The 23,052-nt window shown below is 45.0% G+C and overlaps 2 protein-coding genes across 2 annotated transcripts in view; both read right to left on the bottom strand.

Annotated features, from left to right (window-relative positions):
* The window catches only part of LOC118896387 (phospholipid-transporting ATPase FetA-like), a 118,298-nt gene extending 107,138 nt beyond the window's left edge, over positions 1-11,160 (bottom strand). The window contains exon 1 of the mRNA XM_036854161.1: positions 11,133-11,160. The gene's annotated coding sequence lies outside the window, so the exon portion shown is untranslated. The remainder of the gene's footprint in view (positions 1-11,132) is intronic.
* Positions 11,161-11,447: 287 nt separating this feature from the next.
* LOC118896836 (protein unc-13 homolog B-like) overlaps positions 11,448-23,052 on the bottom strand; it is a 56,872-nt gene continuing 45,267 nt past the window's right edge. The window contains exons 19-33 of the mRNA XM_036855291.1: positions 20,014-20,140; positions 19,784-19,880; positions 19,410-19,553; positions 19,013-19,090; positions 18,465-18,542; positions 18,135-18,223; positions 17,743-17,895; positions 17,492-17,615; positions 17,325-17,381; positions 17,062-17,142; positions 15,987-16,134; positions 14,438-14,494; positions 13,533-13,625; positions 13,193-13,352; positions 11,448-13,028 (exon numbers count right to left, since the gene is read on the bottom strand). Of these exons, the coding sequence (XP_036711186.1) occupies positions 12,743-13,028; positions 13,193-13,352; positions 13,533-13,625; positions 14,438-14,494; positions 15,987-16,134; positions 17,062-17,142; positions 17,325-17,381; positions 17,492-17,615; positions 17,743-17,895; positions 18,135-18,223; positions 18,465-18,542; positions 19,013-19,090; positions 19,410-19,553; positions 19,784-19,880; positions 20,014-20,140 (1,772 nt within the window). The 3' untranslated portion in view covers positions 11,448-12,742. The remainder of the gene's footprint in view (positions 13,029-13,192; positions 13,353-13,532; positions 13,626-14,437; positions 14,495-15,986; positions 16,135-17,061; positions 17,143-17,324; positions 17,382-17,491; positions 17,616-17,742; positions 17,896-18,134; positions 18,224-18,464; positions 18,543-19,012; positions 19,091-19,409; positions 19,554-19,783; positions 19,881-20,013; positions 20,141-23,052) is intronic.

Genomic DNA, 23,052 nt, shown 5'->3' with positions numbered 1-23,052 from the left:
CAAAAATACCCCACAGTTAGCAGGAGGAAAGAAATCATAAGGATCAGATCAGAAATAAATGAAAAAGAAATGAAGGAAACAGTAGCAAAAATCAATAAAACTAAAAGTTGGTTCCTTGAGAAGATAAACAAAATTGATAAACCATTAGCCAGACTTATCAAGAAAAAAAGGGAGAAGACTCAAATCAATAGAATTAGAAATGAAAAAGGAGAAGTAACAACTGACACTGAAGAAATACAAAGGATCATGAGAGATTACTACAAGCAACTATATGCCAATAAAATGGACAAACTGGAAGAAATGGACAAATTCTTAGAAAAGCACAACCTTCCGAGACTGAACCAGGAAGAAATAGAAAATATAAACAGACCAATCACAAGCACTGAAATTGAGACTGTGATTAAAAATCTTCCAACAAACCAAAGCCCAGGACCAGAAGGCTTCACAGGCAAATTCTATCAAACATTTAGAGAAGAGCTAACACGTACCCTTCTCAAACTCTTCCAAAATATAGCAGAGGGAGGAACACTCCCAAACTCATTCTACGAGGCCACCATCACCCTGATATCAAAACCAGACAAAGATGTCACAAAGAAAGAAAACTAGAGGTCAATATCACTGATGAACATAGATGTAAAAATCCTCAACAAAATACTAGCAAACAGAATCCAACAGCACATTAAAAGGATCATACACCATGATCAAGTGGGGTTTATCCCAGGAATGCAAGGATTCTTCAATAAACGCAAATCAATCAATGTGATAAACCATATTACCAAATTGAAAGAGAAAAGCCATATGATCATCTCAATAGATGTAGAAAAAGCTTTTGACAAAATTCAACACCCATTTATGATAAGAACCCTCCAGAGAGTAGGCATAGAGGGAACTTACCTGAACATAATAAAGGCCATATATGACAAACCCACAGCGAACATCATTCTCAATGGTGAAAAATGGAAACCATTTCCTCTAAGATCAGGAAAAAGACAAGGTTGTCCACTCTCACCACTATTATTCAACATAGTTTTGGAAGCTTTAGCCACAGCAATCAGAGAAGAAAAAGAAATAAAAGGAATCCAAATTGGAAAAGAAGAAGTAAAGCTGTCATTGTTTGCAGATTACATGATACTATACATAGAGAATGCTAAAGATGCTACCAGAAAACTACTAGAGCTAATCAATGAATTTGGTAAAGTAGCAGGATACAAAATTAATGCACAGAAATCTCTTGCATTCCTATACACTAATGATGAAAAATCTGAAACAGAAATTTAGGAAACACTCCCATTTACCATTGCAACAAAAAGAATAAAATACCTAGGAATAAACCTACCTAAGGAGACAAAAGACCTGTATGCAGAAAACTATAAGACACTGATGAAAGAAATTAAAGATGATACAAAGAGATGGAGAGATATACCATGTTCTTGGATTGGAATAATCAACATCGTGAAAATGACTATACTACCCAAAGCAATCTACAGATTCAATGCAATCCCTATCAAACTACCCATGGCATTTTTCACAGAACTAGAACAAAAAATTTCACAATTTGTATGGAAACACAAAAGACCCCGAATAGCCAAAGCAATCTTGAGAAAGAAAAACGGAGCTGGAGGAATCAGGCTCCCGGACTTCAGACTATACTACAAAGCTACAGTAATCAAGATAGTATGGTACTGGCACAAAAACAGAAATATAGATCAATGGAACAGGATAGAAAGCCCAGAGATAAACCCACACACCTATGGTCAACTAATCTATGACAAAGGAGGCAAGGATATACAATGGAGAAAAGACAGCCTCTTCAATAAGTGGTGCTGGGAAAACTGGACAGCTACATGTTAAAGAATGAAATTAGAACACTCCCTAACACCATACACAAAAATAAACTCAAAATGAATTAAATACCTAAATGTAAGGCCAGACACTATAAAACTCTTAGAGGAAAACATAGGCAGAACACTCTGACATAAATCACAGCAAGATCCTTTTTGACCCACCTCCTAGAGAAATGGAAATAAAAACAAAAATAAACAAATGGAACCTAATGAAACTTAAAACCTTTTGCACAGCAAAGGAAATCATAAACCAGATGAAAAGACAACCCTCAGAATGGGAGAAATTATTTGCAAATGAAGCAACTGACAAAGGATTAATCTACAAAATTTACAAGCAGCTCATGCAGCTCAATATCAAAAAAACAAACAACGCCATCCAAAAATGGGCAGAAGACCTAAATAGACATTTCTCCAAAGAAGATATACAGATTGCCAACAAACACATGAAAGGATGCTCAACATCACTAATCATTAGAGAAATGCAAATCACAACTACAATGAGGTATCACTTCACAGTCAGAATGGCCATCAACAAAAAAAATCTACAAACAGTAAATGCTGGAGAGGGTGTGGAGAAAAGGGAACCCTCTTGCACTGTTGATGGGAATGTAAATTGATACAGCCACTATGGAGAGCAGTATGGAGGTTCCTTAAAAAACTAAAAATGGAATTACCATATGACCCAGGATTCCCACTACTGGGCATATACCCTGAGAAAACCATAATTCAAAAAGAGTCAGGTACCACAATGTTCATTGCAGCTCTATTTACAACAGCCAGGACATGGAAGCAACCTAAGTGTTCATCGACAGATGAATGGATAAAGAAGATGTGGCACATATACACAACGGAATATTACTCAGCCATAAAAAAGAAACGAAATTGAGATTTTTGTAGTGAGGTGGTTGGACCTAGGGTCTGTCATACAGAGTGAAGTAAGTCAGAAAGAGAAAAAGAAATACCGTATGCTAACACATATATATGGAATCTAAAAAAAAAAAGGGTCTGAAGAACCTAGGGGCAGGACAGGAATAAAGACACAGACGTAGAGAATGGACTTGAGGACACGGGGAGGGGGAAGGGTAAGTTGGGATGAAGTGAGAGAGTGGCATGGACATATATACACTACCAAATGTAAAATAGCTAGTGAGAAGCAGCCACATAGCACAGGGAGATCAGCTCGGTGCTTTGTGACCACCTAAAGGGGTGGGATAAGGAGGGTGGGAAGGAGACACAAGAGGGAGGAGAATAGGGATATATGTGTATGTATAGCTGATTCACTTTGTTATAAAGCAGAAACTAACACACCACTGAAAGGCAATTATACTCCAATAAAGATGTTAAAAACAAAAACAAAAACAAATGGGACCTAATGAAACTTAAAAGCTTTTGAACAGCAAAGGAAACTATAAACAAGAGGAAAAGACAACCCTCAGAATGGGAGAAAATATTCGCAAACAAGTCAACGGACAAAGGATTAATCTCCAAAATGTATCAACAGCTCATGCAGCTCAATATTAAAAAAACAAACAACCCAGTTAAAAAATGGGCAGAAGGGACTTCCCTGGTGGTGCAGTGGTTAAGAATCTGCCTGCCAATGCAGGTGCACATGGGTTCGATCCCTGGTCCAGGAAGATCCCACATGCTGCGGAGCAACTCAGCCCACGCGCCACAACTACTGAGCCTGCACTCTAGAGCCTGCGAGCCACAACTACTGAGACTGAGTGCCACAACTACTGAAGTCTGCGTGCCTACAGCCCATGCTCCGCAACAAGAGAAGCCACCGCAATGAGTCCGCGAACCGCAGTGAAGAGTAGCCCTCACTCGCCGCAACTAGAGAAAGCTTGCACACAGCAAGAAGACTCAACGCAGCCAAAAATAAATAAATAAATAAATTTTTTTAAAAAAAGGGCAGAAGACCTAAATAGACATTTCTCCAGAGAAGACATACAGATTGCCAAGAAGCACATGAAAGAATGCTCAGCATCACTAATTATTAGAGAAATGCAAATCAAAACTACAATGAGGTATCACCTCACACTGGTAAGAATGGGCATCATCAGAAAATCTACAAACGAATGCTAGAGAGGGTGTGGAGAAAAGGGAACCCTCTTGCACTGTTGGTGGGAATATATATTGATACAGCCACTATGGAGAACAGTATGGAGGTTCCTTAAAAAACTAAAAATAGAATTACCATATGACCCAGCAACCCACTACTGGGCATATACCCAGAGAAAACCATAATTCAAAAAGACACATGCACCCCAATGTTCATTGCAGCTCTATTTACAAGAGCCAGGTCATGGAAGCAAACTAAATGTCCATCGACAGACGAATGGATAAAGAAGCTGTGGTACATATATACAATGGAATATTACTCAGGCATAAAAGGGAATGGAATTGGGTCATTTTTAGAGACGTGGATGGACCCAGAGACTGTCATACAGAGTGAAGTAAGTCAGAAAGAGAAAAACGAATATCGTATATTAACGCATATATGTGGAATCTAGAAAAATGGTACAGGTGAACTGGTTTGCAAGGCAGAAGTAGAGACACAGTTGTAGAGAACAAACGTATGGACACCAAGGGGGAAAGTGGGTGTGGAGGGGCGATGGTGGTGGGATGAATTGGGAGATTGGGATTGACATATATACAGTAATATGTATAAAACAGATAACTAATAAGAACCTGCTGTATAAAAAATAAAATTCAAAAACAAACAAACAAACAAACTGCCTGACTTAACCCTTGGAATAGCTGAAATGGAAAACCTTCCTTGATTGGCCTTGATGACAAAGTCCAATTCTCTTCAAATTCAGTCTGTGGCTTCTAATTTCTTCCTGACTGTGGCTATTAATTCTAGGGAACATAAGGGATTTGAATATAGCTATTGCATCTCTAGGCAAGGCCACGTAGCTGAAAATTCTTTGATACGGGTAAAGAAGAAAGAATGGAGCAATTTCAGTGAGATTCATTTTATACTCTCCAAAGCCAAGGACATGACTCAGCAGAAGACTGGGAGATTCCAAGACAAAGGACTAGATGGAAAAGAAAAAGTATTCACAGAAATAATATTTTCTTTTCCACAGCATTTAGGTAACTGGACAGTTTACAACTTATGTTGTTGAAGATAACTACTGCACACTAAAGGGGAAAATAGCATGTAGGAAATAATATTTGTATCTATGATTCAGGATGATAGAGAAGGTCACAGATGGACAAGAGTACTCAAAAAAAACCTTTTCATGAGGAATTCATCAGACACTGCAAAATGCTGCCATGCAGATGTTATTATATAAAAGGTAATAAGAAAACCAGGAACCCATGTTTTATTTATGGACTGAAAAAAACTGGCCAGGAATAGTCCATCACAGTTTTTCTCAAATTTTAACATGCATCAGAATCACCTGGAGGCTGGGTCCCTTTCTCCCCCTCCCCCTGCCCCTCCCCAGAGTTTCTGATTTAGCAGGTCTGTGGTGGTGCCCAAGAATTTATATTTCTTACAAATACAGGTGATGCTGATGTTGTTGGTTCAGGTCTAATACTTTGAGAACTGCTAGTTTATCATAAGGTCCACATTATACTGGATACACACACACCTGTTGCAAATTATGGCAATTTAGTTAACTCTCTATTGTTGACTTTGGAAATGATATTCTCCTCACCAACCTAATAGCCAAAAATAAGACTACTCAGGAAGAAGTTATGGCTAGTCACGTAAGGAGACAATCTATTTTACAGCACAAATATATGTGTTTGGGCATTTGACAGAGGCAACCAATGAGGCACATCTAGCAAGTAGGAAACAACATTGCCTTTACAAGCCTTTACCTATCTTGAGGCAGACATGAATTTTATTTCTTGTACTCGAAGAGAACACCCTTTGGATCTCTCTGTACCTTACACATTACCCAGGGTCCCATTCTCATTCTTCTTTTCTCACTATTCACTTTCCCTGAGTTCTCTTACCCATCCCATGGCCTCATTAAAAATATATCTATATATCTATATATCTATATCTATATCTCTCTCTATATATCTGTCTGTCAGTGGTTAGTAACTTTGTTCAGGTTAAGAAATTCCTTTGAGGGTTTCCCTGGTTGCGCAGAGGTTAAGAATCGCCTGCCAATGCAGGGGACACGGGTTCGAGCCCTGGTCCGGGAAGATCCCACATGCTGTGGAGCAACTAAGCCCATGCACCACAACTACTGAGCCTGCGAGCCACAACTACTGAAGCCCGTGTGCCTAGAGCCCGTGCTCCGCAACAAGAGAAGCCACCGCAATAAGAAGCCTGCTCGCCGCAACTAGAGAAAGCCTGCTTGCAGCAATGAAGACCCAACACAGCCAACAATTTAAAAAATAAAATAGGGCTTCCCTGGTGGCGCAGTGGTTGAGAATCTGCCTGCCAATGCAGAGGACACAGGTTCGAGCCCTGGTCTGGGAAGATCCCACATGCCGCGGAGCAACTAGGCCTGTGAGCCACAGCTACTGAGCCTGCGCGTCTGGAGCCTGTGCTCCGCAACAAGAGAGGCCACGTTAATGAGAGGCCTGCGCACCGCGATGAAGAGTGGCCCCCACTTGCCCCAACTAGAGAAAGCCCTCGCACAGAAACAAAGACCCAACACAACCAAAAAAAAAAAAAAAAAAAAAAAAAAAAAAAATATATATATATATATATATAAAATAAAATAAATTTATTAAAAAAAAAGAAATTCCTTTGGGAATTTAATTAATGCTATAGACACTTCATAAAAATAAATATATATATATGTATACATATACATTTTTATACCCAATTCAAGACATTCAGAGATTCTCACTCAAGTCCATAGGCCCCAGGTTGAGAATCCCTACTTATATGCTAATGTTTCAAAATATGTATCTTCACCTGAATTTTTATTCTGAGCTTCAGTAGTACATATCCAAATATCTACTTAACATCTGCATTTGGATGTCACACAATTGCCTCAAAAATCTACATGTATTGAGGAGTGACTGTTTAATAGGGATGGGGTTTCCTTTGGGTGATGAAGAAGTTCTGGAAACTGGATAGTAATGATGGTTGTGCAACACTGTGAACATACTTAATGTCACTGAATTGTACACTTTCAAATGGTAAATTTTACATAATGTGCATTTTACAATAAAAAAATCTACATTTACAAAATTGAAATTATCTCTATTCTCTACCTCCCACACAGCCAAAATTTGTGCTTTCTCTTATATTTCCTGTCTTTGAACATGTTACTAGTCTTACCATTTACCTAGTTGCCCAAGCCAGAAACCTGAGAGTCATCTCTGACAATGCTCTCTTTTATCCTCCCACTTACAATTAATCATGAAGTTCTGTACGTTCTTCCTCATTAATAACAAGTTAACTTGGAATAGTCCTCTACAACTATCCCCAAAGCTTCTACTTAAGTTCAGGCCACCATGATTAGCCTCACAGTCTCCAGTTTTGTACCTTCCCACCCTCCACCTCAACCCCCCTTCAACTGACTCTTCCTTATCTTGCCAGAGTGAGTTATCTTTTTGCTTAAAAACCTACCATTGCCTTCAGGATAAAGTCTAAATTTCTCTTCATGACCTGGCCTCTGCTTACTTCTCTAGTCTTATCTCTCACCATCCTCCTACACAAAGCCAAATGTCCAGTGACATAAGCTACCTGCAATTCCCAGCTCATCACCAACTTTTTTTTTTTTTTAAGCCAAGTGCCAAGTGCACATACTACTCCAAATTCCTAGAACTTCATTTCCCTCTGTTTAGACCTGGCTAAGTTCTACAGTTAAGATTTAATTTACATCATCTTGCTCAGGAAGCCTTTCAGATGTCCCAAAGATGATGTCCTTACTATGAGCTCCCTTACTATGAGCTTCTATGTTCACTTGTATCTTAACATTCATACTTTAAGTTGAAGTCATCTGTCTCCTTTAAAGACCACATTATCCTTGAGGGTAGGGACTATATATCAATGCACCTCCAGTGCCTAAAACAGTATCCAGCATGTGGTATATTCTAAATAAATATTTTTGAATGAAGAAGTGATGCCCTAGTGAATAATAGGAACCCTGATATCAGAAGTCACACAACTTTCCAATGACTTCCTACCTTACTCTGTTAAAAGCCAAAGTCATTACCATGGGCTCTGACTTTATCTCCTACTATTCTCCCCTTCATTCACTCAGTTCCAGCCATACTTTGAAACCACGACTGGAAAAATATTTCAACCAAGGAGCCATTTAAGCATGTGCAAGAAGGAAGGAACTAAAATATACTGAGCCTCCAGCATGTATCATGCCCTGTGCCAGGCAATTTCACGTGTCATATCATAGAATCCTCACAATCACTCCGGGACAAAGGCATTGCTATTGCCATTTCACAACTAAGGAGACTACATCTTACAGTAGATTTTTGAATTTGAACAGAGGGAAAACTTTATTGGAAAGAGTCCATAGTGGTGACTTTTCCTTCCCTAGATACCTTTTATGCTGGTTATTCTGTTTGCTGTGCCTCCGCCCAGCCAACTCCCTCTGCCCTGTTCTGAGAAGCTGACCTCTATGAACTACATTACCCAGACTACCTTGCCCCTGGGCTTCTTGAAGGTAGTAGCTGGAGACCAGAGGGCAAGAGGAGAAAGGTTAGGGTATTTATTTCTCTACTTCCATGCTGCCTTGTCTAAGTTCTTGCTCTTGTCAGGCAGTCCGTCTTTCAGATTGTAGTTCTAACTGGGCCCTGGTAACAACACTTCCCTTTCTTTCCCTTGAGGCCTAGGAGTGCTACTGACTCACCACTTTTGGGTTTCACCATTTCTTTCTAGTTTCTGTTAACACTGACCATACCTCTGTAAATCATCCTTTGGTTAAACTCTCTTCAATTAAATTCTTTTGAATGCACAAACTTTTTCTGCAAGGACTCTGACAGATAAACTAGGAAAACAATAAATGGCATGTTATTCTTCTCCTTTGTTCTTACATTCATTCAATTTCCAGTATCTACAGTCAAGTCTCCTTCCTCTCCTCTGAATCTTCCCATACTTCCATGTCTACATGGCCTTCTAAGAAGTCTCTCTAAATACTCTATTACCTACAGAGCAACACTGCTGTTACTGTTATTATGCTGAATCTAGTGTGACATTAGCACTCTGTTGTCCTTGTAGTTCTAAGACTGTTTAGCTTTGTTAGTCTGACCTTCCTGGCAGGGCAATAAGCTCATTAGGGGTAGGGAACTTTAGCAATTATAATCTCCAAACAAACATATTTTAGCTCGAAAGAACCTTAGAGTTTACCTTGTCTAACCACCTTATTTTACAGATGGGAAGGTTCAGGCTCACATAGGGAAAGACTCTCTCACAGCTGTACAGTGGCAGACTTAAGTTCATCATCTAGATTCTCCCCATTACTTCACCATGCTGTGATACTGTGCTGGGTGCTTAGTAGGCACTCAACATGCTGATAACCCACTCCTAAATTCATACAAGGGTTTTTGTTTCGTTCAGTGCTAGGCTCCGTGCCTAGATGAGTACCTGGCACATATTATGCGTTCAGCAAATATTTATTGATTTTGAACCCAGGACACAGCAAGACAAGTTCCTTGTAAGTTATCAGAGCTCAGAGGATCATTTGTAATAATGACAACAATCCCTTATACATGTATAGTATAGTTTTCAAAGTGTTTTCACATTTAAATAAGCCCATTTGATCCCTCTGAAGTATATATGGCAGGAATTCATAGTCCATTTAACAGATGCAAGCAACAGCCTCTGAAAAGGTAAAAGTCAAGGTCCCCTGAGAAGTATGTAGCAGAGCTGAGACTACTGTTCATGTTTTCTGACTCCCACTTCAATACCATCTTCACTACTCCATGTTGCTTCTTCAGCTTAGCCATTCTGCTTCAAGATATGCGAGGTTCATTCACGGAGCTAGTCCAAATATTCACAATGACTAGGTGAGTTATATACTTATGCCGACAGAAATGATTTTGCTTTTTAAAAAATCCACTATTAAAGGTATGTCTGTTCTACTTCTGATTAGATACAGCCTGCAGAATACCCCCAACTCTTGACACTACGAGGCCTGTTATTTCCCACAGAGAGGAGGGTTACGATCTATGCGTTCTGGAGTGAAGGAGACGGCACTTTTGAGACATCACTTCTGGTACAGACCAGAGCCAGGCCCTTTTAAAACCAGCTGTTCAAAGAGAAACAACGCCTTGTTCTTGGCCTGATCCCGCCAGAGAGGAGTTGGCACACGATTTCTTCAAGATCAAATGCACCAGGAAGCTAACTGCAGATATTTTGATTGAATTCTCTTATAAAAAACACTTTAATACAGATTTCACCCTGGGTTTTAGCTACTAGTATGATCTCTGATCCTAATCAGGGCATCACAGAAACCAAAGATAACCTAAACATATATAACATATATCCAACCTCTTTGAATTTCAGTTTCCATTAAGAGCTCAAAGTACTGGCACAGAAAATTACCAAAAGTCTTATATCAGGGATCACAAACTCAAGTGTCTACCACATACCAGGGAAATAATGTAAAGCCCAGAATGACAAAATAAGGAGTAATGGAGTCTATAATGAACTACAAAAAACTAATTTGCTACTTGCTTCTCAGCTCCAACCACCTGTCACTTTGTGGGAATGTCAGCTAAGAGTTAATAGTTTTTCTGATTTTTTCCTCAAAAGCTAGAAATACTCATTTTTAAAACGTAAAATCTGGTTTTAAAAAGTTAGCTACTAATTCAAATCTGCAAGCCTTTTGTAAGCTAGTCAGCCAGAGTTTGACTTTTCCTTATGAAGTAGGTTTCCTGCTCCATATGACAGAGGAATGAGAGCAAATGTGCCACTTTCAAGTCAAATATGGTATAGGATTCATGGCTTCCCTCTCAGACAATCTGGATAGTGCTGGAAAAGTGGACAAAACTCCCTGAGTTAATAGGAATGTACCTTAGCTGGAGGTTTTGGGGGTATCTGCTTTATGAGGTAACCAGATAAATGGATGCCCTCTGGGAGGTATTTGGGGGATAAAGATCCCCTTTGCTAGGTATCTGGGCAGGTAAGTCTTCTCTGGAGCATCTAGGAAACCCGTATACTCGAGTATGGGGATGGGGAGTACTGGGAGAACAGTTTACACGAAAGTATGAAGACGGACAGCTGTTGGGAAGTACACAGAGTGCTAGGAATGCGAGATAGTATGGGGGTACAGTCTCTCTTCAGTGTTGGGAGGGAAAAGGCGATACCCTCTCCTCGGGCGCCACCTTCGGGCGCCTCTTGCTCACCATCGCTCCGCAGACGCCGACTCCAACGACCGCCATCTTAACGCACCTTTGTGCGCAGGTGCCCCGGAGCCACACGATCCGGCCGGAGTAGAGCCCCGCCTCCGGCCACGCCCCTCCTCCCCAAGCCCGCCTCCAACCACGTCCCCTTTCTCAGAAATCTGTCCCCACTCACCCAGCGGTTTGAGGCTCCACCACTTGGGGGTGGGCGGTGGTGGGTGGAGAGCAGGAAAGGACCACTTGTCTAAAACCTATCATTATATAAGGAAGTCATTTCTACAGCTTTCCACACTTTAACAGAATTATCAGACCCCAAAGGCTGCTATAAGATAATTTATTACAGACTAGCCAATAATCTCTTGTAACAATGGCACATACAATAATTTAAAACAGCAAAGATTCCTAGTTTCTTATTTCATGTAATGGCCAATGGACAATGCAGAGTCCTCAGGAAGTCCAAGAGGCTGCTACTGAGGTTATCGAAGGCCCTTCTCTGAGCAAGGGGCCTGGGAAGTCCACATGACCCTCTGGAAAAAGCTTGTCTCTGACCTCCCAGGGAGTGTTGAGGCCCCCCTTCATCCAGCCGGTACAGAGGGATCACAGTCAAAGTTCCTCCTGTAGGGTTGAACATCTATGAGGGGAACTGCAGCTGACCTAGATGAAAGGGAGTGAGGACAAAGGCTGGATTCTTTCTGCAAGGGGGAGGACCGCCAGAAGGCAGTGGCCATAGGTGAAGAGGACTCTTTCTAGATTATTTTCCACAACTTTTGGCTTTGTTCAGGGCTTATTCACGAAGAAAATAGTCCTCTCTCCTGGATCCTTCAACTAGCTCTCAGGCGCATACACTTAAGAAGAGCTTCTCACGTCCTGAAGAATCACTCCTCTTCCTAAAGGAGTGAGGTAGGGGGACTCCTGGGCAGGTGGCCCCTGGTGCTTGGGTTCCAAAGAAATTCTGCTCAGGGCTCTGAAGCACCATGGGAACCTGGTTCTACTCATGACAGATAATCTGGGCAAGGGATTAGCAGAGCTCATTTCTGAAAGGTTTCTGGTTCACTTTCAATGCCTTGTACTCACTTGAGCTACTCTACACCAGTAGATTCTGCTCAAGGGACAGGCTGAATTCCATTCTGTGTGCTCCTGCCCTGGCCATACTCCAATCCAGACCACAGGGCTCAGCAATACCTGTAGACTCAAATGATTACTTACCTAATTAGGCACAAGCTCCAGCCCTTCTAAACTTGTTCTTCTAATGATTGGTATGTTCGGATCTAACTGGATAAGGTGTGGTATGGAGAGGGGTAGAGAAGGGGTGTGGGAGTGGAAGAACCTCTGCCAAGAATGGCTGACACTCTCAGAAACGTCTGCCCCTCTGTGGAAAATCTCCCTGCCTGGTAACCCCCACAGCCTAGCTCCCAGGATCACAGACCTGCTGGTCAGGGACTCATGACCCTTTCTGTGCAAAGCCATACTCGCACCACCCCAAACTTTTCCTTAAACGTCCTTAACGGAATGAGTCAGCCTCTTGACTACGAGGACCCTAAGATACACAGTAACTCCCATTAGCCCTGACTTGTGGAACTGGTACCATCTGGTTGGCACAGGAGCCTAGGTGCTCAGCTCCCCTCCTCCACGGAACGAGACTCCGATTTGAGCTTCACAAACTCTCGGGCCACTTCGTCATTGCTCCTCTGAGACAGAATCCGGAGAATGGTCATGCCTGTCTCATCCATGTGGATCTTCCGGCCCAAGGGGCACCAACAGGCACAGCTGCCCTTGGCTGCCACGTCCCTCAGAGGCATGACAGCCAGCCCCAGAACACGATCCTCCCGGGCAAAGCAGTAATCCTTCACACAGATTTGCAACTCATAGGCTTCTGGCCCCTCTTCATTTCCCAGGAGGCTGTGAGCACAGGGTAGATGGAAGGTGGGAGACCAGAGCTGAGGGCGTCCTCAAATGAATTCACCCCAGCTGCCATCCAGCCCATCCCTTCTCTCCCCTCTCAATTCTTACCCCCCAGATCACCCCCATCCCAGAGTCCTTCAGGCCCCCAGCCCATAACTTACAAGTGAAATGTCTCATTGTACTTGGGGGCCCAGTTGTTGCTTTTTGACTTGGTTGTGAACTTCCTCTTCTTATCACTTTGGTGAGGGCCAACCATGGTTACTTCCACAAAGGGCCGGAACATACCGGCTGTCTGCCACTTGAGGTCATTGGCAGCCACCACTGCACAAACATGGGAAACCTGTGAGGGATCCCATCAAGCATTCCCAGTTCTTGAGCCCCTGGTGGCATTCCCCTTGGAGGAGGGCTAAGCTGAAAGGCTGGGATAAGCAGTCCCTGCCTTTGACTGATGAGGCCACTGGGCAAGAAAAGGTCTGAGGTCTGTAAGTCCATGCCACTCACCTTTCACTGTGACCTTGTGCTCCCCAGTTCCAGGATGTGTAAACAAGTCCACCTGAATAGAGACTTCTCCCACAGGATCATCCACACCGGACCCTGAGGGACAGATGGACAGATGATTCCCCCATTGGAGAACTTTAAGACTTTAGGCCTAATTACTCCAGGTAAAACCGTGGAGTTGGGAGGCTACTATCCTACATCCTAAAGCAAGAAGTAATCACCCACAGAAGCTATGGGGAAGTAAGTAATGGGAGAAGGAAAAGAATGGGGATAAAGAATGAGACTGTATTAAAATACAAATCAGGGTGACAACATCTTAGGCGAAACCTCTTCCAAAACTGCACCTGGAATCTCTCAGGTTCCCCAAACCTCTCCTAGCCTGCAGAATTTTTCATTGAAAGATGCTGGGAAAGGACAGTGCTGCCACCCTGTATTTTCGTCTGAGAATTATGTCCACCCCATGGTGTCTCAGCAGAACAATGCGGGTCCCATCTAGCCAAAAGCAGCACCTTCCTGCCTGCGGAGGCCCCTTCTTGGGAGGCTGTCCTGTACAGAATGACTTTTTCCTGCTCAAACCTGGACCTCTCTGCAACAGCTCCCCAGTCCCTCTGGCCGATTTTCAGCCTCCCCTCAGCAGAGGCCTCACTCTATTTTGGGAAAACACCAGTACCCTGCACCCCAGATAAAACTTCTTTGTCCTAAGATGGAGGGGTGGGGGAATTCTGAGGACAACTATTGTTAACCCTGTCTCAGACTGTATGAATACACTGCCCATCTCTGGAACTTGGGATAGAGCCTCTTAAGTTTGACACCTGGTTCCCCCAGCCCCAACATAAGCAGCTCATTCTAGTTCACAGGGGACAGTGTTAGCCCATATTAGATTCACATCTGCATGGTATATAACGTACCCTTTTCCGGCTGAATGTCCTCATTAGCAGTAAACCTAATACCTTTCCCATCATGCACTGAGTGAGGACAGGCAAGTCAAGAGGTAGCAGCAGTAGGACAGAGAAAGAAGAATCAGTTAGAGGTCTACGGAGTTAACAGCCATTCAGAGCAGCTCTACACATATTCTGAGGGAGCACAGAGATGGGGTAGTGTGGAGAGAGAGGTCAAAGAACTGGGGTCAATGCTCGAATGCTCCAAATTATACTTAACAGTTTGAAGATCAACCAAATCATGGACAGAAGCAGTAGAACATACAGAGAGAAGGTTTCTGAGAGCCACAGGGCACAAAAGAGAAAGTTGTAGGCTCTAATTTCCTAGGCCCTTAAATGATAAAGCAGTGGGTAGAAAACGTACACTCACAGTTGCATCCTCCCTGCAGTCGCCACCCCTGCCTGCTGTTACTTCATGTGTGCCCATTCCAGCCTCTCCTCATCTTTATATCTAGCTTAAAGCTCAATGTTTCCAAAAGGCCTTTTGGATTAACTCCTATCCTCCCTGTTACAGGCCTTTACATGTACTCAGCTCTGTGAAAGATCCCCGTCTCCTTGAGCAAGGCTCATAACTTCTTCTGCTCTGTCTTCTTCTCACTCTGGACTTGAAATAAGAACATACGTGGAAAACGGAGCAGTACTGCAGGTCCCTTGTATTTTTCACCTTCCATCAACTCTATTCTAACTGCTTAGATCCCTCTTCCCCTCTGGGTCAGCTCTGTGCTCCAGATCCACAGCTCAGTAAGGCCTAAGCCTTCCCACTGCCCCCTCCACCAGGTTCACTCCTCCAGGCAGCATGCCCAGGTTTCCCTGGAAGGAGGAACAACTGTGCCTTGAAGGTCCTTTCCAGGAGGACCTTCCCAGGGTGAGGGTCAGAATTTCAGTCTGAGCCATGTCTAGGCAGATGTGTTTTGTTATGAATGGGCCTGCCTGGAGGCAGGGAGGGGTTCTGAGAACTGGAAGTCACTGGGAGAAAATCAGCTGCCTGGGTTCCCTGTGCACTAGCATCACCCATGAGGCCGGAGTCTCAGCTCTGCAGAGCCCCATGATCCGCACCCTCCCTTCAACTGCTCCCGTGGTTTGCCTCTCTTAGTCTTCTCCTCACCCACACTGGAGAATCTGGAAAGTCTTTTGCTTTCTCTCCCCTGGACAGCTTCCAACTTAGGCTCCCAAAGCTGAGTCTTCATGAGTGTCTCAGCCACTCATTCTCAAGGCTTCCTCACAGATTTTTCCTACCAAACAGGGTATACGCCTTGAGCTCAACACACATGCACTGGCCAGATGATGTCTGGGAAAAGAAAGCTCAGGCACATTTCCCAGGTCTCAGTGATTCTCCTGTCTGGTATGAGTGTGGGGTGGGGGTAAGTACTGGGGTCCATCAAGAAGTCCTGGTGTCTGAGTTTGAAGGGCTTTCTGAAGAAGTACTTGGATCCTCCCTGAGGGCTACAGGATACCGACTCCCTGGGGACAGAGATGTATCAGGGAGGGGAGGCGGGGACCCAAAGCCCTCAGGCCTTACCCTGGGCAATCTGTGAGCGCACAAAGGTCTTGATGAGTGTGTCTGTGGTCTGTGTGTACAGAGACAGGGCATAGCGTAGGGACTGCAGATCTGGGCTCTTCTCCAGGAAGGTTTTCTTCAGCCCATTGCCTCCTGCATGAAAGTATTGCTGAAAGACAAGAATAACTGCTAACTGCTACTGCCTCATCCCCTTACACAGAGGCAGCTCTCCAACAATGTAACTCAGAGAAATGACATCTGAGCAGAGGCTCAGCGAAGATGCTGGAAGAGGATGGTGAGGCATTCAATAAACAACAATATCAGGAACACCACACAGAGCCAGAGTCATAGTCTCTCAGGTTAAGAGTATTATTTGAATATCTGGCAGGAGTGGTAAGGGATGGCCACGTTTCTGGACGTGATGCTTGAAGGATGAATCTATCTGGACAAAGATATGCGACAGAAGCATTTCAGGAAGAGAGTAGTCAGAAGTGTTGCTTTACCCCTGGGAATCCTTAGAGCACTTTATACCTATGACATACCTCTCCGAAGTGCCCTAAATCACAGCCCACATGTACCCGCCTTATTTATCACTTTACCAGGTTATAAGTATCTTGATGCTAGGAACCATATCTGATTCTCTCTGCATCCTTCATAGTGTATAGTGCCCGGAACACATGTTGCCTGGTTGAATAAATGAATGTGTAATAGGAAAAAAAAATCCTTCGAAAACCCAAATGATTTTAAACATAAGTGAAGAGGTCAGCCAGATGTCGGGTATTAGGATCCGGAAGATTAATTCCCAGTGGAAAATATTCATGAATGACAATGAGGTACAAAGTGAACTAAACTGTCCGCAGAACCCAAGAATAATGTTCTAGGTCCGTGGCGATTCACCTGAGACCACACAGGAGGTACCTTTTTGGTTGGTCCCCAGCAGGAATATGGAATAGCAGAGAAAGATATGGACACAAAAATCACTCTCTTCTGGATGTGGGGTGGCAAGAGCCCGAGGGACACCTAATCTGGCAGAATGGAATGCCAGGACCAAGAGGGTGTGGTAGTAAGATTGTCTGGAGGAGGGGGAGGTCTCCACCTTGATGGTGTCCAGGGCGAGGTCAAGGACAGCACACTGCTTTGGAGTGAGACTCCGGGTTTCCTCTCGCGCCATGTGGTCCTAGAACCCCAGAGAAAGCAATAGCATCAGGAAAGCTTATGGCTGTCATCAAAGTCTTTCCCCCACCTGTCAGCCACAGCTACATGTTCCTCTCCTTCCCCTCTGCTTCAGTCTTCAAAGCTCAAATTTCCCTCCTTCCAGGCAACCCCCAGCCTCAGAAGGACCCCACACATCCAGAGTACCTTGAGTTTGGAAAGGTGGCTCAGCTCCTTGGCAGCAGTGAAGATCAACTGGGTGCCCTGGGCAGACAGCGAATCAGTCAAAAGCAGAGAACTCCAAACTCAATCAGGAAGCGTGGAGCAGGTTTAGGGAGACACAGCAGGATGAAGCGGAAGGGAGGTGTCCTTACCGTCTGGTCAGTAAGTGGGGGCAGAACAATCATCCTCTCCATTGTATTCATTACCACCCGCCAGAGCTCCTTCAGTACCCGCTTCAGGACCGTCTTCTCACACACAGTGGCAAAAAGTGTGAGGCTGCAGGACCAGGCAACGGGTAAGGATGGGGCGAGTGCTTGAGAGCTCCCCCTCCCTGAGAGGCTCCTCTGTCTGACTGCTTCTGCCCTGTTCGTCCCTACAGGACAGTCCTCAGCGCTGTACTCACTTGCCATCCAGGAAGTCCATGAGGGGCCGGAGCACACTATCTGCATCTTGAGTCACTGAGGCCCGGGCGCTGGGGGATGCATTCCCTGGGCCCCGCACCTGGCCCAGGATGTCGGCCATTTGTCGAACACACTCATCAATCCGCACCTGGAAACTACACATGTGCCCACAGTGCAGCCCTCCCTGCCCGAAATGCACACTGTCCCTAAAGCAGCACCAGCTATTTGGTTCCACTCCAGCATACTCAGGGTGTGGCTCCAACAGGGACAGCCAGCAGGAAGAGGGGGAAGATCCACATAAGTGCGGCTGGATGGATGAGTGTGGGGCAGGGGATCTGGGATTGGCCAGGCACCACACCTGGCTCTGAGGGCCGTGTGTTCTGGGGCCACCGACCTGTTTCCAAACACCATGCTGAGCTCATCCAGAACCGTATTCAGTTTCACCTGCAGCTCCTTCAGACTGTCTGCAGCTTCAGGGTCCAACTGTATCCACAGGAGGCAGGCTTGGCTAAGCTGGTTCTCTTATGCTTTCCTCCCTTCCTGTGCCCCCACTCCTCCCTCCTAGGGCCTCTACCCCAATGCCTACTCAAATCTCTCAGCTCAAACCACTCCAGACCCCAAGCTAAACTCCTGGTCTATACCCAGTCAGGAGAGGGTGGAGTTCTGTGGCCAGGGAGCTCAGGAACAAAGGAAAAGTGCAGCAACCCCAAACCTTAAGACTTACCTCCTTGCCTCCCATGGCCTCAAACATTTTCTCCAGCTGGACCCTCAGTTGTTGCATGTTGTTCATCAGGATGCAAGGCTTTGGGGACAGAGGGAGGTGTTGAGTTTGGCTCTATTCAGCACAGAACTCATCAGTCTACAGTCCCTCCCTCTCTCACATTACTCCAAAAGCCACAGGGAATTTATAACACATATTACATGTGTCTCTCCCTAAGCACTGAGATCTGGAACCAATGCAGACAGCTCTCCTTGAATGAAGACTAGAAGCAAATGTTTCTGCTTTTAAGCCGGGTGGTGGGCCCCAGGTGTTCATGGGATTACCCTTTATAACTCTCTGAATGTACTAAAAAGAAAGAAAGAAAGACTAAGCAAAGGCCTAGCTCAGTAGAGAATAAACTACCAAATGGAGGCACAAAGGAACTCCTCATCAGGTTCTTACTATTTTGTGGCATAATCTCAAGCCCAGCCCTGCTGGGAATCACAAGTCAGGAGAACCACCCCACCCTCAGCTCTGAGAATAGCTTCAAAAGCAAAAAGCCTAACCCTCACCATTTTCTCCTTTGTGCAATAAGCTGGGAAGTTCTTTGATAAGATGTCTGCATATTCCATCAGCACCTTCCCGATGGTCTGAGAAAAGAGGAGAAAAGGAAAGAAGGAACCCTTAGCTCTACCCACAAGGATCTTACCTGAGGTTGCACTTCTCATCCCAGAACAGTAACAACAGGTGTGTAAAGGGGAATGTCAAAGTAAGGGACAAATCACCCTCTGAACCCCAGAACAGCACTGAAACAAACCCACCTGTCTGCCCCAGACTCAAGTAAAGGAGAATGGGGTAACGCCAGGCTTAACCCCAAGGCCATCACAAAGAGGGGTTGAGCTCAGGCCTGTGGCTAGGCTGTGAGTGTGATGGAGGTAAGAGGGGAGGGGTAGGGAAGGTCATGGTCACCTTAGCAAATCTCCTCATGTAGTGGGCAAGGATGTTGGGGTCTGGGCATTCCAACTTCCGGATGATCTCAAAGCTCTGATTGAGCTGTGTGAAGACGTCCACCACAGAGCAGGAAAAGAGTGCGTGCTCTGATGTCTGCTGGAACTAAGGAAGGCCACACACAGGGTCATCTTCAGCTGCTACCTTTTCCCAAGTCTGTAAGGTTCTAAAGGGCTCTTTGCCCAGCAGGGGTGGCTCAGTGGCCCTCGACAGTCCTCCTTACGGACTCCACAAGGCAGGGACAGCCATCCTGGCTAGAGCCCAGGAACTTCTGCTGATAGCCAATTGCTGGAAGACCTGGCCTGACCCCTGTGAAGCCCAAGCCCCCGACTTACCCCATCCTTCTTATCTCGCTCCAAGGCCCCACGCAGAAATTCCAGGGACACATCCTCATTCTCATCCAGCCACTGTAGGACAAACTGCTCAAACCACCTGCAGCCAGGCAGGAAAATTGGGGGTTGGAGCTAGTGGTTGGCATATACCATGTACCTGACTGTAAGGATACTGGCCTTGTCCAACCGCTAAGCGCCCCTCTTCCCTCGGTAGCCCCCACATGATGACTCACGCTGGGTACTCAGGCACCTGCCCCTGGAGGGCAGGCAGATCCCGCATGTATTCATTGTAGAGCCACTTCACCTTGAAGTGCAGGTTCATGTAGTCAGCACTCTTACACAGCCGGTCTTTCTCATGCTCTAGTGGTGGGGAGGAAGGCTGGGTCAGGTCCTGGCAGTAGAGGCCATGGTTCCTGAGCTTTCCCAAGGCGGCAGATCTAGTCAGGTGGCTCTATCAAATGTCTGAGAACAAGGGTGACTCCCAAGCACCTCCTCACAGCCATTTCCCTCTAACAGTGGGTACTCTGCTAAAAGCCTGGCCCAAATCTTTCTTTAGAGACTAAGCCAGACACCCAGATAAGGCCCACAGTCCTTCCTGTGCTGGCTTTTGGAAGTGCAAGTGAGGTACTGGCCTCTGGTGAAGAAGAGGAGAAAAGGATGTAGGTGCTAAGGCTGATTAGTGGGGAAACTGCCCAGGACTGGAGAGGCATGATGGTTTTCCAGGGCTTTTCTAATCCTAGTACCTGAGCCATTTCCTCAGATGGACTTAAATGAGATGAGCAGTCGTATATGACATAAATGGGTCACTGACAACCACACAGACACAGGGAAAACCAAAATGGGCCCAAGCTGACAGAACGAGCAGTTGAGCAGCCATGGTGTAACAGAATCTTGAAGTAAACTGAAGGGTCCCAGAGCAGAGCTGGGACACTGAAAAATGAACTCTCAAAGAAGTATGCAAATAAGTCAGTTTGGAAACACAGCCAGATGAAAGGGCCATCCTGCTACAGTAAATGGGATGCTTATGGACTTGAAAGGTTATATAGCTGAATCTGCAGAGCCTTCTGGGAAATCTAGGATAACGATCACCCACAGCTTGCCCAGAGAGTCTAGCACTGGCCACACCCACAGGCTTTCTTCATCTACCCCCTTTAGAGATGAAGCATTAATTTGGACAATAAAAGCCAACTGTGTGCTTACATATAACAATGGTGAAAGCAAGCAAACTGGGGAGAGTACTGAGCAACAGAGAAGGGAAGGTCATTGTCCTTGGGAACTCTACGGCTCAACTCAGAGTTGCCATGGGTGATGCTCCTCCTTGTCAAGGCAGAACAGCCAGTCTGGGGCAGCTGGCCCTTGTGAATGAGTACAGCAGACACTCAAGGAGGAAATGGGAGCCTGGGATTCAGCCTCAAAAGGCTCCCTTGTCCCAGGAATTTCATCTCCTGGCATTGTAGGCAGCACCATTGCAACCCGGAGTTGCATTTGCAGTCTCTTCTAAGAAGCAGTGAGCAAGAGAAGAGGAAACAGGAGTAAGACTAGAGGCAAAGGGACAACAACCAGAAGTTCTTACCACCCAGAAAGAGGACTTTTCGGATACGAATGGCAGTGGATGCTTGTGACAGAGCAGAGACACCAATGAGCAATAAAGAAAGTGAAACAATCAGGGACATCAGAGAGACTCTCTCAGGGCTTGCCCCTTCTCTCCCGCCCTGCTGTCCTTAAACCAGGCCAAGAACCTAGAGACGTAACAAGGTACCACCAGGAGGGCCCCTCCTCCTTCCTGTTCAACAACCCACTAGAAGTGAGGCAGTGCTGCTCCATCACTCCAGAGCTCCCTAACTGCCTTCTTCTAGGGACCTGCAAGTTACTGTATTTACAGAGAATTCTCCATCATCTGTACTCTGGTCCAAAACCCCAACTTCTAATTAACTTCCGTGGTACAAAAACTAACAGGACGATTGCTGAAACACTGGGCACACTTTAAACTATTCTAACAAGTCCCATGGAGTCATGCTCCAGTAGTCGCTTGAGGTTGTTGACGGTGGGGTGTGGTGCTCAGGGCGTGGTTAATCTGTCAAAAGGGGCAGAAGGGTACCTAAACCTTCTCCTGCCCGTGACTGCCACAATCCTCCCTCCATTCATCTTTTATCCTTGGAGAGTTCTTTCAACCTCATGATTTCAACTTTCCAGCTTGCTGATATCTCCCCGGTTCTGGTAATGTCTATACAAGGCTTTGATGGAACATCTCACTTTGCCTGGGTTTAACTCCAGTCACCACCTTTTGCCATTTTAACATCTCCAGCTGAAGCTGAATGGAGTATACACACTAATCTTACCCTCTTGTTCAATGCTGAGCATCACCCTCAAGTCTTCCTTCTTCCTCTTTATTCACATCCAATTAACTCATCAATCACTGTTGATTTCATCTCCAAAACTTCTCTGGGATTTATCCATTTCTTTCTAGTTACGCTTTTACCTGTCTAGGTCTCATTACCACCATCGTTAACCGGGATTACCACAATAGTCTCCAAGCTGGTCTTTCCTCCTCCAACCTATTCTCCATACTGTAGCCAGAGTGAGTGGCCTTTCTATATTAAAAATCTAGTTATGTTAATCCCTTTCTTAACATGGGATTGTTGTTCAATGCCTCTCAACTGCCTCAGGATAGAGTCCAAAATCCTAAACATGGCTTAAAACCTCCTGTATGATCTAGCTCTGTCCTACTTCTCTATCTTCACCTCTTACTCCTCTCTTCCCCTACACTCTAAAGTGCTAGTCACACTGAACTACTGCTTCCAGTTCCCCAAGCATGCCAGCTCTGTCTAGACCCCAGGTCTCTGAACATACTGTGTCCTCTGCCAAAAATGCCTGTCTCTCCCTTCCCTGTCACTAATGCCCTCCTTCCCCACCAGCTAAGATTTATCATCCTTCAGGTGTCAGTTTGTACATCACCTCCTCCAGAAAGCCTTCCCAGGTGCTCTTCCCAGGTCCAGGTTACATGGGTCTCCTCTCAGCACCCTATGCTTATTCCTTTGGTAGCACTTAACAACTTTAAATTGTAACTGCCAGTTTATAGGTCTGTTGTCTTGACTAATCTGGGAGCTTCTCAAGGGCTGGGGCTATGCCTCATTCATCTCAACTAGCACAGTGCGTGGCACAAAGAAAATACTCAGTACGCTTGGTGAATGGGGTGGGGATTTACTGCAAAGGGGCATGAAGAAACTTTCTGTTTTTATTTTAATTGGGACAGTAGTTACACAGGTGTACTT

This window comes from Balaenoptera musculus, chromosome 6 (assembly GCF_009873245.2).
Source record: "Balaenoptera musculus isolate JJ_BM4_2016_0621 chromosome 6, mBalMus1.pri.v3, whole genome shotgun sequence".
NCBI classification, from domain to species: domain Eukaryota; kingdom Metazoa; phylum Chordata; class Mammalia; order Artiodactyla; family Balaenopteridae; genus Balaenoptera; species Balaenoptera musculus.
The sequence above is the reverse complement of the archived record's forward strand: the minus strand, read 5'-3'. Positions and strand labels throughout refer to the sequence as shown.